At 46.6% G+C, this 15,793-nt stretch overlaps 1 protein-coding gene across 5 annotated transcripts in view; it reads left to right on the top strand.

The window, feature by feature from the left end:
- KALRN (kalirin RhoGEF kinase) overlaps window positions 1–15,793 on the top strand; it is a 467,999-nt gene that overhangs the window by 372,536 nt on the left and 79,670 nt on the right. For all 5 annotated transcript variants that reach the window (XM_088519566.1, XM_088519562.1, XM_088519564.1 and 2 more), the window contains exons 34-35: window positions 6,224–6,253; window positions 7,748–7,994. In XM_088519566.1, coding sequence (XP_088375692.1) covers window positions 6,224–6,253; window positions 7,748–7,994 — 277 coding nt within the window. The remainder of the gene's footprint in view (window positions 1–6,223; window positions 6,254–7,747; window positions 7,995–15,793) is intronic.

Below are 15,793 nucleotides of genomic sequence, written 5' to 3' on the forward strand. Positions count from 1 at the left end.
AGAAAGCGGCTAGTGATTACTCTCAGATTTTCAGACTATTCTTGTACTTATATTAACTCCGGGTGAGTTTAGAAGCTCTTCTGGATGTGAGAGACAAAAGGTGTATTTATCTTGGAGGGTTTCGGCCATATCCCCTTCTCATCCTCTGCAACACTGGTAGCAAATGGTTTTGGAGCCAGCCACGCTGCTCTGTGTCACTGAGTGGAGGCAGATGACATGTCTACCCCATCATATGCTTCTCTGGGAAAGGAATGGAGTTTGGCTACCAACCAAATGCCGTGAGGAAGCCTTGACCAGTGCATGAGCAAATGTTGGCTTGCTCCTGTTCAGGTGGTTGGGCAAAACAAGTCTGATCACTTTTATCTACTAGTCTTACTTTCTGGGAAAAATAGGTAATTCAGATAGCTCTGTTCAAGCTGTTCTGCAGATGTCTTAGCATATCCTTGAGTCCAAAATCCAGCACAGCCAGGATAGCCAGTTTATTAGGGACTCCAGCAAGCCGTGCTGGGCAGGAAAGGTGAATGTCATTTGAGACCATAACACCAGATTTACCTTCTGTTAGCATATTTATATGTCCTGTGTGCCGTCACTGTCTCTTCTTCCTGCTGTGGAATAACGTGCTTTATTTTGATATATAGAATGATATAGAATGCTGCACATCTAAATATCTCTGTTATTTTCTCACTGAGAGGAGCAAAGCTGGTACATTTGGGCCACAGGGCTTTCACCATGGTCCCAGACTTTTCCTCAAATGTAAAGAGACATTTTTACGAAGCAAGGGCTCAAGCAACAGTCCTCTTCATTTGGTCAGACAAAACAGAAGGAGTGAGAAGCACCTCTTCCATTTTAATGAAAGACAAATATAGGGGCTTGAGGACCAAGAATGATTGTCAAGAGTTGAGCCAGGTATTCCCCATTGAGTTTCCAATTCTGAGTTGAATTTGGAGCAGTTCTGCTGACCGTGACGACGTTATCCCTGGCTCAGCTCGTAGCTCCTGAAATGCAGTGTATCCACAGGGAAGCACCTCCAAGCTGATGGAGCAAAGCAGCGCCCAGAACTGCCAGGGCCCTCTGCTCAGCGTCCCCCAGCTGCACAGGGCTTAGGGGGAGGACCACGGCGGCTCAGCGTCAGCACTGCACACAGAGCCAGTTATGGAGTACAAAAACTAGAGCAATTCTCTAGTTCTTAAGTGTCACAAAAGCTTCTTTTGGATTTAATCTCTCCCTAATCTTCCAGTAAAAGGAAAAATTCTATGAAATTACAGAAATTCTCGCAAAGAATTCTGCAGAGGGTGGGATTTCTAGACTCTAGCTGTCCCCAGCCGGAGCGAAAGCTTTTGGATTTATTTCACTGCAGACAGAATCAACATTTAAGTATCTCACTTTTAAAAAAACTATCTTGATAAGGTTACAAATCCTACTCTTTCTCTAACTGCTTCTCTCACCCTCTTGAAACAGGCAATTGATGGTGACTAAATGATTCTATCCAGAACTGGCTGTCACCCAAAACCAGAAAGCCTTAGAGCAACAGAAAACTAGCAATTTATGTTAGTGCACAGCAGAGCACCACACAGAAAGCTCTGTTTAAACTAGCAGAGGTCTGTGTCCTGTTGAATATATGTAAATAACCATCTAGCATGTATTTCTGCAATGATTTTGGTATATTTTTAAATATTTGCATATTCTAAGCAGCTCTTCTAAGCCTGATAGATTTGTCCTCTGTTGTCAATTCTTTGAATGAAAGTCAGATATTGGCGTGAGATCTGTGGTGCCCAGTAAGCAGTTTCTTACATACCTGAAATACAGTGATTTTTACATACATCTGTAGATGCTGCCTATTGTTGATTCTGCTTCTGAACATTTTGGTCTTATGATTTAAAAATATATTGAGGGGGAAATTGGAGCATTTTAGGAGGAAGAAAAAAAAAATCTAAACATGAGCAAATGGTCCAGCAGTTTTAATAGTGGAGGGCACTGCATAATGTAGCATAATGATTTGGGCTGGGAATGGTTCTTTACATTATAGTCTATTTTTAAATAGTCTAAAAATGTAGAAAAGGATGCTTTTGTGTTCCTCACTGACAAAGCAGCTTTGGCAGTAGCAAGCCTTTGGGCCAGACGAATGACCCTCTAATCGCTGTGTGCAGCAACAGTTGAATTTTAGGCTTTGGCAAAGGGATGCCAGCCGCAGCTTGCTGCGCTTTTTAGATAGTACTCGAATGGAGTTGAGGCAAATATGAGAGAAATAATATAATGCACTGATACTTTTTCTCCTATCCTCTGTTACTACTCAATTTTGAGAAGGGTCTGAGCAAAATATGCACATATTTGGAAAAGGGAAATCCCAAATGCAACTGCCCTGTTTACTTCACGAGCTGGCAGCAGGATTGCTGGAGTGAAAATGATTCCTCAGAGCTCAGCCTAGGAAGGCAAACCCAGCGCGGGGCGCAGGGACAGGCAGCGTCTGCCCCAGGGCCGTGTGAGAGGACAAGGCAGCACCGCGACCCCCTGGCTCTGGTCCTGCTCATCAGGTGCAGTGCCCTGGATCACGGTGACTGTCCTCGCTGTTGTGAGCCCTGGCGTGTCCCAGGCTGCAGCATGATTCCTGAGCCCTTCCAGCACCATCCTGGTTATGAAAGAACTAAAGCCTCAGTCGCTGTGCCGGAGGAGGGGGCACCGGCGCTTTGCACTCTTGCAGAAACGGCGTATGGAGGTGCTGGGGCACTTGCTGGGCTGTCACATGTTTATTCACTTGTGCTGATACAACAGCCACCACAGTATCGCTGTCACCAGTTCTCCGCCTCTCCCTGCTTGGGTTTGTTTTTAGAACCAGCATGAGATCCATTGCAGTTTTCAGGATAAACTGTTTAGTTTCCCAGCAAAGAAGTGCCTGACGAATCCTTCTGCAGAGGCCCGGCTCCTCCAAATCTCTGCCCACCCTATTAGAGAGCTATTCTTTCCTACTTCCTTTAAACTGGAGTGGATTAAATACTAGTTAAGATGTATTCTAGCAAGAAGGAAGGGCAGTCTGCAACTTAATGGATCTTTTCCAACTAGAGTGTAATGATAAATAAGCTGTTAGTGTTTGCTGGCTATGGCACGAGCTGGAAACCAAGCAGATGCAGCAGTGGCAGCAGTGTGATTTGGGAGAGCTCAGTGTGTGGTCATCCTGCACTAAAGGGAGCTTAGCTGGTCCCTGGAGCTTAGCTGGTTCCTGTGCTTGGGCAGCTTGGATGTCCCAACAACAGGACATGTCCCCATCTGGGATCATTTCCCGCTCCTGAGGTTGACGGGCACCTGGGTTGGGTGTTTCCAAGCAAAAGGTTGCAATGGCTCTTTTAAATGGTGACAAAATCCATTCATCAGAATCAGGGTCCTAAGTAAACTGCTCACGTGGGTGCTCAGAGTCCAGCAAGCAAAGTCCAGCCACAGAGATGAGAGCTTCCAAGCGCTGCGTGCCCGGTTCCTGCAGGCACTGGTAGCACAGAGCAGGTTCTATTGCAGCTCAGGTTGAACCTGCTTTGGCACATGGTGAGGATGTTCATGCCCTGGACGCGCAGTGACGCTTCCCAGGCCGGGCGCAAGCGCAAGCAGGGGCAGGAGGCAGTTTCCTGCTGCTGCAGCCGCTTCTGTGGAGCAGTGAGGAGCAGCGCTGGCTGCAGGACACACAGCACAAGCACCCCAGCCTGTTCGGGGCCCTTCTGCTTCATTGCTGCATTTTGCTATTTGCTTTTGCTAGTCCCCTTTTCTTTCCTTTGAAGGTCACAAGAAATGACATTCCTTTCTATGTAATTCATTAGATTTGTCCCTGCATCAGATGTTTTAGTTATGTTTTGTGCTTTGCGAAGGTGTGTTGCATCCTTATTTTTATTTTAATCTCTCTCACTGATCCTGTTGTACAATACACACATTAGACTGGTGTTTTAAATATATCCAGTCAACAGCTATCATGATGGTTTTGTCACAGGAATAATAAAAGTGAACTTACCACAGGCTAAAATATGAAACCATTTACCTGTGAAGTAAAACCTCAAGGACATTCTCTGTTTTCTTTCTCTTTCCAAACTAGATGTAATGTGTAAGAAACCAGCAGCTCCTCTGAATCCCAGTTTGCCTACTCAGAAGTAGAGAGAAGCTACATGTATTTCTCTGAGATTTTGAAGTTCCCTTCTAAAAACAAATTGGATATGTAATAGCTTGAGGGCACACTTCACAGGTGAAAGGATTTCTGCCATCGGGAATCAGATGTATTTGCATTACTCTTAAGTGGCTTGCCAATTCTATACCTATTAGTGTAATGTAATCTTTCTAGAGAGATGACTTTGCTGTGGGTTAATTTGGTAAGTAAATGTGATGTGGTGGTGTATAAGACACAGAACAAGCTTGAGAAATACTTTGCAAAAGGAAGAATTTCCCATTTTGCACTTTGCAACCACAGTCAGCCCCTAAAACTAATCTGGGCACCCAGCTGGGTTAAGACTTTGCACCGATCAGCTGCACCTGCAAAAAATGAATCTGCTTCATTCCTTCTGCCAAAGCGGAGTCTTTCCCTGCAAACATATCCTTGGCCTCAAAGCTGAGTGCTCTTTGCTGCTGCTCAGCTGGGCAGGAGTCTCCACAGATTTGCACAGATCAGGATCTGCCTCTCTAGGGCTGGATCCTGCAGCAGCAAGTCAGAGCACAGGGCAAGATCCTGGCCCATGTTTCTGTCCAGAGGAGCCAGTGACATATCAAAAGACCCAGGCAAGGCTGGCTTCCTAACACAGACATCAAAGGTAGGTTTCTGTAGCCAGGGGCCTGTGAGTATCTCCCCTGCTGAAGGAGGGTTTGATCACACCAGGTGCTGAGCAGCTCCCAGAAGTGCCCATTACTTCCAGTTTTCATTATATTAAGTAGCTGTTTCTAATGAGTCAGAGATAACAGGAGCTTGGGGCTATGTGGCACTTGAGAGTCGTGGAGCACATATGGCTTCTCTGGGATAACACTTACAGGTGTTGTCCTGATGGAAGCATCTGCTTTTATCACGGGTGTGTAGGTATTGGGGAAGGATTGGCAGAGGCTGTGGGGGATCAATGGGATGGGATGGGATGGGATGGGATGGGATGGGATGGGATGGGATGGGATGGGATGGGATGGGATGGGATGGGATGGGATGGACTCATGGCTCCTCGGCCCGTTGTGCACAGGCTGCAGGAGGGGAGCTGCCCTGAGCAGCCCTTCCCAGCCCAACACCCTGGCAAGTGCTCTGCTGGTCCCAAACTTGCCATAGGGTTTCCTTACCCTCTTTCCCGGGGATATTTCAGGGCTATAGCACCTGCCTTGCTTAAGCAAGGAGAATGATCACTTTTTCAGAAATTAAACTGACCATCTGAAGAAAGGCTATGACTGCCTTGGAACATCCTCTGCCCTTCCCATTGAAATGATGGGTCTGGAGCTCCTGTCTGAAGGGAGCCCAGGACATCACTTGGCCAGGTCCCTCGTGCCTGCGCGTCCTACCTGCGCCCGTGCAAACATAAGTGCCTGGGCCGAGGATGAGAGTTAACTCCTTACAGCAGATCACCTTGCTGTGTGGTGGCAAACACGGACACCTAGTGGCACTTCAGAGCAGGGCATGAGATGCATAAAACTAATCTCTGGAAGAGAGGTACAGCAGAGCACTTGTTTCCACATTTTCCTCAAAAAGAGAGAAAAAAAAAAGAGTTTCGTTATCTTCAGAGAAAATGTAATAGATAAAATAATGTGGGAAAAGGGAAACATATTTGTCACAAAGTAGTGGTAGAATTAAGTGAGATTCATCACATTTGCAGAGAGATGTATTTGCCGATAAGTAATCAGGGTTTTCTTGAGCATTAAATGTCTCTCATATACCACATCAGAAGGACTTTCCACTTCTCAAATTAATTCACAGCAAAGAAATCTCAGCAAGTATTTTAACAATTGCTCTTACAATACCAGTGGATGTTTGTATTCCAGTTATGTGGAGATTGTATCAGTGTGACAGATGATGGATTTGTTGATAAACTGCTTAGCTAGGTGCTGAACTGAACTCTTGCCACACTTTCATCAACCATCTGAGCTCTCTCTGCTGGGATTAATTAATGCTATCGCTCTTGACTGTTTGAGTGGTCTCAAACAGCCACCGTGGTTTGTTTTGTTTGTTTTTTTCTGCTTACTTACAAATAACCTTTCAGAGCAATGTTTCCTTCTTCTTCCCCAAATCTAGCATTTCGTCTACGGCAGAGACACAGGACAGGTGAGAACCAGTCCTTGTCCACTGATCCCTTTCTGTAACTGTAAATACAGCAACTGCAAACGGGATTTCTTTCATGCCTGCGTTAGACACACGAACCGCTATGTTGCTTGAGTGGGGAGAGACCCTGTTCCCTTGGGAATCTGTGTCTGGGGCTGAGATCAGGGGGCTGTGAGACTGGGCCAGCCCAAGAGCCAAGTCTGCAGGGAGGAGGTAGGAAGGTGCCTCCTAAGGGCAGTTCCCAGTTCTCACTGATTTCACAGGGACACTTAGCGTCTTCCAAGATTTGTCCCAATTCTGTTGTATTTGCGAGTGGTTTCTTTAAAATATTCTAATATGCTTATTTTTATCTTGATATCTGGAGAAAGTGATATTTATAGGATTACACTGTCCTCAATCAGCTTGTTTACAGTTCTCATCTCATTAACTCTTCAATCAGTGGACTAATTTCAGTGAAATTTGGCAGTTCAATAAGAATCTCCAAGATTCCTGCATGTTTCAGGGAAATAGGCAGCAAGTGCAGGAGGAGAACCCGAACAGGGGTCTCTGATGCCAGGCAGATGCTAAGGAATCCACACTGGAAAGGTCAGAAACCAGAAAAAGCTTAAATTTGTGCTCACACCTTTCTAGGCACCAGAGAATCCAACCATGAGATCCAAATATGTAGGAACACAAACATTTAGATGGATTCTGCTCTATGCACAAGCACTTGTGTGTCAGGTCTCTGGTTACGTAGAGACTGTGGTTAAACAGAGGCCGGTATTGTTCATTGAGAGTTGCAGGGTGTGAGACTGAGGGAAAGCAGTGGGTTGCCAGCACTCACTACGGAAGTAAGACGATACATTTATTCTTAGTTACAAATCCTGGAAGTCAGCATATAATCAGTCACTCCACGTTTATATCTTTACACTTCTGTTTTCCATCAGAGTGCGTAGGAGGAGCTTTTTTGATCTGCCCCCTCAGGATCCCCTAGTTTCCTAAGAGGTCCCTATAGCAAGTCTGGGAAGATGAGGGCAGATTTCTGGTCCTGCAAAAAGCTGTAGCTGTTTTTCCTTGCCATGCTGGTGACATGGGGGAGTGTGTCTAGCAAGGGTGTCTGGCATGGGGCGAGCTGGAATTTGCCCTGCCATGGGGCAGAGTGTGGAGGAGACCTGGCCTATCGCCATTCTGGAAAGTCACCCAAAAACTAAAGCCATAAAAAAGCCAAGGTCTTAATAATTATCCGTCCACAGCTAGAAAATGGCAGCATTCAGAAGGTTACTGGGTGGGTAGCTTTTGATTTCTCAATTCAGCCCAGCAGTATCAATAGGAACTAAAGGAAACAAGAGTCATAATACTTTGAAGGTTTGACAAAAGAAATTATTAACTTGGCTTCTAAGGAACACAAATCTTGCCTTTGCCAGTGTAAATATAATATAGAGATGACTTGACTTCCTCCTGCGCGCTCTGACTTCTATCCCTTTTTTTTTTTTTTTCTTTTCTGTCAAACCCGGGCAGCTGTCTGGAGGCTGTGAACTGACCGTGGTGCTCCAGGACTTCACGGCCGGCCACAGCAGCGAGCTGAGCATTCAAGTGGGGCAGACCGTGGAGCTGCTGGAGCGGCCGAGCGAGCGGCCCGGCTGGTGCCTGGTGCGCACCACGGAGCGCAGCCCGCCCCAGGAGGGCCTGGTGCCCAGCAGCGCGCTCTGCGTCTCGCACTCGCGGAGCAGCGTGGAGATGGACTGCTTCTTCCCGTCGGGAAAAGGTAGGCCGCAGTCCGGCAGGCGTCAGGACTGCTTCCATTTCCCCCCTTGTATCGTGTTAAGTGCAAAGCTGCTAGGGCTGTTCTTGTCTCCCAGCAGTTGGCATCAGTAAAAGCCCATGTGGTCTTCAGTGAGTTTTGTTAATGGGTCTCTGTGAGTCAGCTCCGTGCCAGCCCAGCTCCATCGCCATGAGTCAATGTTGTGCGTGTGCGTCTTGCTGTGTGGCACTCGTTCCTGTTGTGAGATGCTGGGGTAAAAATGAGACCTTTTACACCACAAAGGAACCGGTTTCGATGCCTAAAAGCCCAGAGGGAGGGAAAGTGAAGTTGCATATACGTTCAGGATGCCCCAAACCATGGATATGATATTTTAAGAAAGTCACAATACATGGTCTTCTGCTGCCTGTTACTACAAAAAAGCCACCGGTGGGGCCTGTTACACTTTACTGCTTACTCACTAGTGGAGAAGGGCACAGTCAGTGGGGAAAGAGCCTTTACAATCAGCATACAGCAGGGCAGGTCCCCGGTCTTAATCTGAGAGTGTGTGTTTATGTGAGTCTGCAGGAAAATGACTTGCCTTTTCATACAAACAATGAATGAGGAAATGCTGTTCATTTCTGTGGTGTCCATGGCCCATTTTAGTGTTCTGTTCTGAGTAATGTGTGTCCCACGCATGGCACCCATGCAGCAAGATGTAGGAGATGCTTGAGGCTGATAGACCAGAGCCCGTTGGACTTGGCATGGCCTGAGCAGGTCCCTTTTATCGTTTGCTGCGGCCCAGCTTGGCCACAAACAGGGCCTGCTAGTAAGGCCCAGGGAGAAAAGACTCCTAACATCCCATTCCTGACTTCAAATCCGCAACCTGGGCTGGCCTTTTAAAATTGTTTCTTTCCCCCTGCAGTAGGGGAAATAGAATATGATCCTTTCTTCTTTGAACAAACTAAGCTTGGTGGGTTTGTTTGTTTTGAGAAAAAGCATTTAAGCTGAGGTCTGTTGGGTCTTTTTTCCATGCCTGCATCTCCCACTGCTGTCCATGGGAGCTGTGCACACACCAAGGAAAATAGAGAGCAAGGCCAAGCTCCCGGGCCTCTGTTGCGCTAAAGTCCTGGAGTAAGAGTTTCCATTAAAAGGTGGCCTGAACCAAAACAGGGGAAGAAGAGCTGGGCTTTTCCCCTCGGAGCTGATTCTTTCAGCAGTTTCTCCTTGCCTTGTTTTGCAAAAGGAAGGAGGTGAAGTCACTGCTGGCTGGGCAGGATGTCTGCCCTGCAGACTCCAGGCTTCACGCACACATTTGCTTCAGCCCCGCTGCCTCCTGTCCCAGCTGTAGGCCTGGGGTCCCCCTCCTATCTCGTGGCTTTCGGTTCTGGTGCCACTGCTTCTCCAGAAGGCACTGCTGGGTTGTCCTCTGAGAGGCGTTACAGGTACTTACGTGCAGGTTAATATCAGTGAAACCAAAAAGTAAAGCTGAAAATTAGCCTGGCCTGGGCAAGAGGAGGCACTGCCTGGAGTGACTCACTGGAAGCAAGGGATGTGCCTGGTAGGTGCCTGGTACAACAGTTGGTCTTGGATCTTGGAAGGACGTTGTGAAATGCCATTCAAATCTCATTCAAGCACTCTTGAGTCAAGAGTTTTCCTTCAAGTACTTACAGGAAATTCCAAGGAGGAAGAAGTCAGTGGAGACAGTGGGCTGAGGTCTGCAGGGAATGTGGTGGATCTGCTCCTGGCACCACTGCATGATCCTTAGGGCATAACCAGAGGGGCACTGTGCAGGCCGTACTTCCTTGAAGCAAGGAAGTGGGGTTAAGTTTAAAGGGGGAAATGCTGCTGGAAGAGCCTGCCAGTTGCCATACTCAGGAGATACTGCGAGGGTTAGGCTGATAAATGGCTCTTATTGTTAAGAGTCAGGTCTATCTCTACTTCCAGTTACTTTAGGCATGGTTTGGACCAGGAATATTTTGGTCCAGGCTTCCGAAGCTCCTGACCCTTGTCCACAACCTAGGACAAGGTTGGCACACCTTATATCCCTGTAAAATGATCTTCCCATATCTGCTTTGAATATGCAAACATACATGGGTGCAGAAGAGCAGGGTAGTAGTCCATGTGTCACAGTTATGGAGATACGTAATTCTTTGCTTTTACAAACACTATAATTTTAAGAACCAAAAGCCTCCGTACTTAAAATCTAGTGTTCCTGATAGTAAAACTTGACATCTATGATATACATAGACAAGTTTATGAAATATGAAATCACACTTGCATTAACTTAGTGGAAAGTGACAAATTACTGTATTTTGTTCTATATAAATTATGGTGGACTGTTAACATAAATTATCAGCCCCGGAGCAGCTACCTATCATGCCTGAAGTGAAAGACAAGGAAAATAAGATGTATCAGCCAAGGTTCAGTGGGATGGCCAGAAGAGTTTTTAGAGCATCAATGTAAGTCCTCACCAGATTAAAAATCAGCCTTTCTTAAAAAAGCCTCACTGAAAGCCCCTGGAAATACAAAATCAGAGTTCACAACTGAAGATGGAATCTGGCTCTTCCTATTTTTTACATTATTCCTTTAAAAATAGTTACTGAGTTAAACTGTTGTCAAGTCCAACAGTTTCCTTTCCTGCAAAAGGAAAAGGAGTTGCAAATATAAGAGGGCTAACCCCTAATATAGCACTCCTCATGTTTTTCAGGAAACTTCTTTCCAGATTTCTCTTGTCATTAATCAGTAATAGCAAAGGAATACTAAGGATTAGTCCCCCAGGTCTCCAGCAGACTTCTGGCTATGTTTCTTTGGAATATACACATTTGATCTTTTTTTTCCTTGACTTGACTGCAGTTCAGCACCCAAGTGTAGCCTTTGGTGTCCTTCCTTTCCAGTGCTGGCAGTGTTTGCAGCTACCCTCTGAAAAGTATGCAAATAGTTTTCGAGGCTTCACCATTCCCAACTAATTTATGGATAACTGAGTAAAAGGAAGTGGTCTGCAGTCTCTGCTACTGCACTCGAGAATTTGTGGCTTGAGATTTTTTTCTCTGAAGAACATTCCTAAGGAAAGAAAAAGAAAGACCTGTGACCCGCTAAGAATGAGACTCTGTTTGAACTGTCCCACGTGGCTCATTACAGAGAAACAGTTACTTTTATTCCTGTCTCTTACTTTACGATTGAGCTCTAAGGTATTAAACTATAAATTTCAGGCTAAGAGAGAGATCCATGTGGATAGAAAACATCGTAATGACCTAGTCAATATTCATTAAACACACTGGGACAAGCGTATTCCTGGTGTCAATCTGTCAGCTTCAGCTGAGTGATTGCAAATTTGAATTTGGCCCAAGTCACATTCGGAAGGACTCTTGTTCTTGCGGTCTTATCACCTAGCATCTTTCACCCTGCATTTGGAGAGCAGCAAAGGCTAATTCTTGCAGGAATTCAAGCAGCCTCTATCTCCAAAGGAGGGGGAAAAGTGTTTTTAAATAAATAAATAAATAAAGGGTTTTGTGGCTCTTGGTTTGCGCTGATGATAAGCAGAGGGATCCCATTCGGGGCCCCAGAGCGGATCTTGCCTGCAGGATGCTTGTGCCTGGCCCCATTGCTGGAGGAGACGAGGAGTATATTTTTTTAAGATGCTCTGCAAGCTCCTTGCTGTGCAGGCAGATGGCCACTTAACAGCAGGGCTTTGGTGGCAGCAGTCGGTCCTTTTAACAGCACAAATTGAGCAATCGCTGGGTCGGTGCCAGGGCAGAGGGAGGAGCGCAGGCCGCTGAGGTGCAGCGCAGGCCACTGAGGTGCCGCACAGGCCGCTGAGGTGCCGCCAGGCCGCTGAGGTGCCGCCAGGCCGCAGGGACCAGCTCCATGGGCTGCATCCGCCTCGGGGCAGGAGGCCGGGGGGCCCATCCAGTGCGGGCAACAACTTCCATGTCCGGGAGCTCCCCTGCCCACCCCTGAGGCCAGAGAGAGCAAAGGGCGGGTTGGGGGGACTGCAGGCTGGGCAGGAAAAGGAGGCAGGGAGAGGATGTAAAGAGGCTGCTGGGAAGGGCGGGATCAGTGGGGAAAATGGTCACTCGGAGACCTGCTGCTTTTGTGGCCAATCCTTGTGGGAAAGAGCAGCGGAGTTAATGGATCCGTATGCAAAGCCGGGAGGTTAATCCGGCTCCCGTGGGCCTTGGATTGCTCTTTCCCCCCAGTCACTGGTCTCAGAAGAGCGATCTGTGCAGGGAGAGGCACGTGGGCTTCTCCACGTCTCCGTTTGCAAGACCATCTTCAATTTTATGGAGAGAGGAAGAGCTGAGGCTGCTTTTCTTGTGTTCCTGTTCCTGCTGGGTACTAAATTGCAATCTGCATTGGCTCTCGCGCTTTCTCTGTTGTCTTTTGAACAATTTCTGTTGCGAAACCTTCGATGGTGCTGATTCCTGATGTCCTCAGGGAGCTGCGCAAGGGCAATTCAGAAGTATTAGAGCACTGCACTAAACCTTCAGTTGCCCTTGCAGAGGCTGCAAAATTGTTTTTGGTTTTGAACGTTTTGATTAGGAGTAGTCAACTAAAATGTTTATAGGGCTCTGAACTAAAAAAAAACATTTTATTAGGTAACACAGTTGATTTCCCTGGCACATAAACAGGTCATGGGGTTTTTATTAAGCAAACAATGTTCAGTCTCCCATTGTCTATATAAATATGCAGTATTTAAATAAATAAATAAAAAGTCCTCTCTTCCGTTCCCAATGCCATTCTAACAAGGGGCTTCAAATTCTCAAAAATCAAAATTTCGTGGTATAGCCCGTCTTTCAAGAGAGACCAGGCCCTTCCGCTGCCATTTGCTACCCCATGGTATCCTTGTTATGAGCATAGGACGTGATTTACATCATGTCAGGGAAGTTTTTACTGCATTATCCCTCGTTTTCAGTTAAGACAGAGCAGCTGGAAGCAAGACGGCCCCCGGGCATGCTGTGTGCCAGGGCAGCTTGCTGGGGGTTGGCAGCAAGGGCTGCTGGCCAGCCGGGGCCTGCTGCTCTCCCTCCATATACTGGGGGAAAAACAGTACAAAGCTAATTCAGATACCATAAAACATCCATCCCCGGTGTGGTTCACCTTCATCTAGGCTTTATTATCTTCAAAATAATAACAAATACATTTTTGGCAACAGTTGGCAGCGTAGGTGTTAGGATGTGATTTTTGTTGTGTTGCTAAGATGTTGGCAAAGGCCAACAGGCCTGAGAGAACGAGCTGTAGTTGTCTAAGGGTATTCCTGCCATCACGATTGTAGATCCACCAGGGATTGTACCTGGCAAACACATCAGGATATCACAAAGACAGAACTATACTGATAGATTCCTGGTGTACTCAAATCCCGGGGCAGTGTTAGAAAGCAATTCCCGATTAACTAGGTAAGCTAGGCAAAACCTGACCGAGGTGGCAAATACCCGTTCTGCACAGTGAGTCTCCACAATTCAAAATCTTGGAGACAGGTTGTATATAGACTATTGGAGCTAAGTTCTGATGGCCTGTGAATACTCATTCTTCTCTGGTGTTTTATTTTATTTTATTTTGATTTTAGGTTCTGGTATGGTAGCACTACATACTCCAAGTCATGATCAGCCATGTAGAATTTTTTAGGGCATATCGGATGGCAGAAGTCAGTTATACTTATTGCTTCAGCTGCTCTGTTATCTAATCAAAGCAAAAGACTTCTAATGCTCTACCTGGAACTTTATTTTCATGGAGAAAGTCAGCTTTGATGAATGCTTTGATAAAACAGGAAAGGCTATTTTGGGGGAAGTTGCTTTGCTTTTGTTCAGTGGATTTTTATTATTTTAAACACAAGAGTCTTTGTTTAAAAGAGAGAAGACCTGCAATTTTTCTTGTTTACTTTGCTTTTGCTTCCCCTTCTGACAGGGAGTAAAACTTTGTCCACCTAGTGCCCCGTCAGCTTGAGCTCGAGTTCCCCCATATGGTGCCTGTGCTGTGGCTTTCCCTGGGCAAGTAAAAAAGAGGCTTTGACCTGCTGAGGCCAACGGAGCCCGTGAAGAGTGTGGAAGAATTCTGCACCTGGTCCAGTACAGAAACTCAGGGGAAAAACAGCAGTGGTACAAGCAGTGCTATGAGTCACACATTCTGTGATTACTGATGATCTGATTAGAAGGACTCGAATATTGATACTGAGAAATTGGGTGCATTTCCATTTGTTGGGTTTCTCCTTATTTACACAAGTGAGAAAAAGAAGCAACCGCACTGTACGCTGTGGTGTGTGGGAGATGATCCCACTGCAGGCACAACTTGTGTCCCAAGGGAACTGTAAGGAGTAGCAGCTGGAAAAGCAGTTGGTAGGTGCAAGGTAATGGGGGGGGGTTCATCCTGGCTGCTTTTCTTGCTGCTTCTCGTGTCTTGAGCATAGCTCGCCCTCCCTGTGCATGTGCCAGGAGCAGCTTGGGAGTACAGCAAATAGGGAAGGTACAGGCTAAAGCTGGGGAAAATTTAACAGCTGATATTGCATAAGGGTCAGGGCACCTGATCCTCTGCCATTACAATCTGTGACAGCTCTACTTGCAATTTATGTTTGGTTTTCTAATGTGAGGTTCACAGCACCTTTGGGACCTTTGCGTAATTTGGCCAGGAGGCTTTCAGAGAGTAATGTTTCCTAGTAACAGGTACGATATTTATCACCTCTGTCTTATAATTGACACCAATAAATAGTGGCACCAGCTGCCTAGATTGGAGCTGAATATGGGATAGGATTGCTGCCTGTTGAGGTCTGGGTTTGGCAACCAATTAGTCAAGGCCAGAGAGTGACAAAGGAGGGGAACTCACAGAGAAACCCTTATAATGGTCAAATGGGGAGAGCCGCAGCGAGAATGGGGTGCAGAATGTGTCCAGGCTGTTTGTGTGGATCTCCTGAGGACCAGAACATTAATATTTCAGAAGGGTTAAACATGGAAGGGAAGAGCCATAATGTATCAGGCGCCTGTCAACGCTGCAGCAAGTACTGCTCAGGAGATACCTACTGCCAAAATGAAAAATCTTCTCTCCAGATAAATAGTCATTTGTTTCCTTTAGATACGCTAGTGGATCGTGTTTGGAAGAGAGCACAGCTAACAGGTGGTGCTGGTCAGATTTTAACCACTTTCTTTGGGAGAGATGTGCTGGAAATAGTCTTCAATCTTTATGATTACCATATTGATGTCCCAACCGTTGGTACAACTGAAAGGTCAAAGAGGATTCCCCTGAGCAAATACTGTACTCTGCATGCATTAGGCAAGGCCGCTTTCCAGGCGTGCTCCGGGCTGCGCAACGTCCTGTCTTGCCTGGGGAAGCCCAGAAGCATTTCCCATGGAAATGGCCCTAGGATGGAAAGGGCATGTCCTGCCCAGTGCCCAGTGCCCAGCTGTCCCAGTTATCCCAGGACTTGTCTTTCCAAAAAATGGCCATGGCATTTGCTTATTCAGAGCAGAGAGGAGTGTTCAAAGGGTCTCCATGAGCAGCACTGGCCGTGTCCGAGCCAGGGCAGCTCCGCAGAAAGGCCCCAAGCCCTCGCCACGGATGTGGAAGTTCAAGAGACCAGTTTGGGTCTGGTACTATCCAAGGGAATCCGAGTTACTCAGGGAAGGCACCTACTGAGAGTGGTTAGAATATGTATTTCTTTCTATTAACAGTATGAGGACCTTACAGGCACTGCCTCTTTCTTCTGCTCCTTTGAGCTGTGCTACCACCCCTGCCTGTCCCAGGCACCAGAGCGAGGGAGTCAAGATTGCAGTTTGTGGTATGAGGTTTTATAGTAGCTCTGACTTGGGGCCAGCAGCCATAACAGCTCTCCATGCCCC

This window comes from Tinamus guttatus, unplaced genomic scaffold (genome assembly GCF_059628265.1).
Source record: "Tinamus guttatus ecotype Peru unplaced genomic scaffold, ASM5962826v1 Tinamus_guttatus_pri_ptg000060l, whole genome shotgun sequence".
Classification (NCBI taxonomy): domain Eukaryota; kingdom Metazoa; phylum Chordata; class Aves; order Tinamiformes; family Tinamidae; genus Tinamus; species Tinamus guttatus.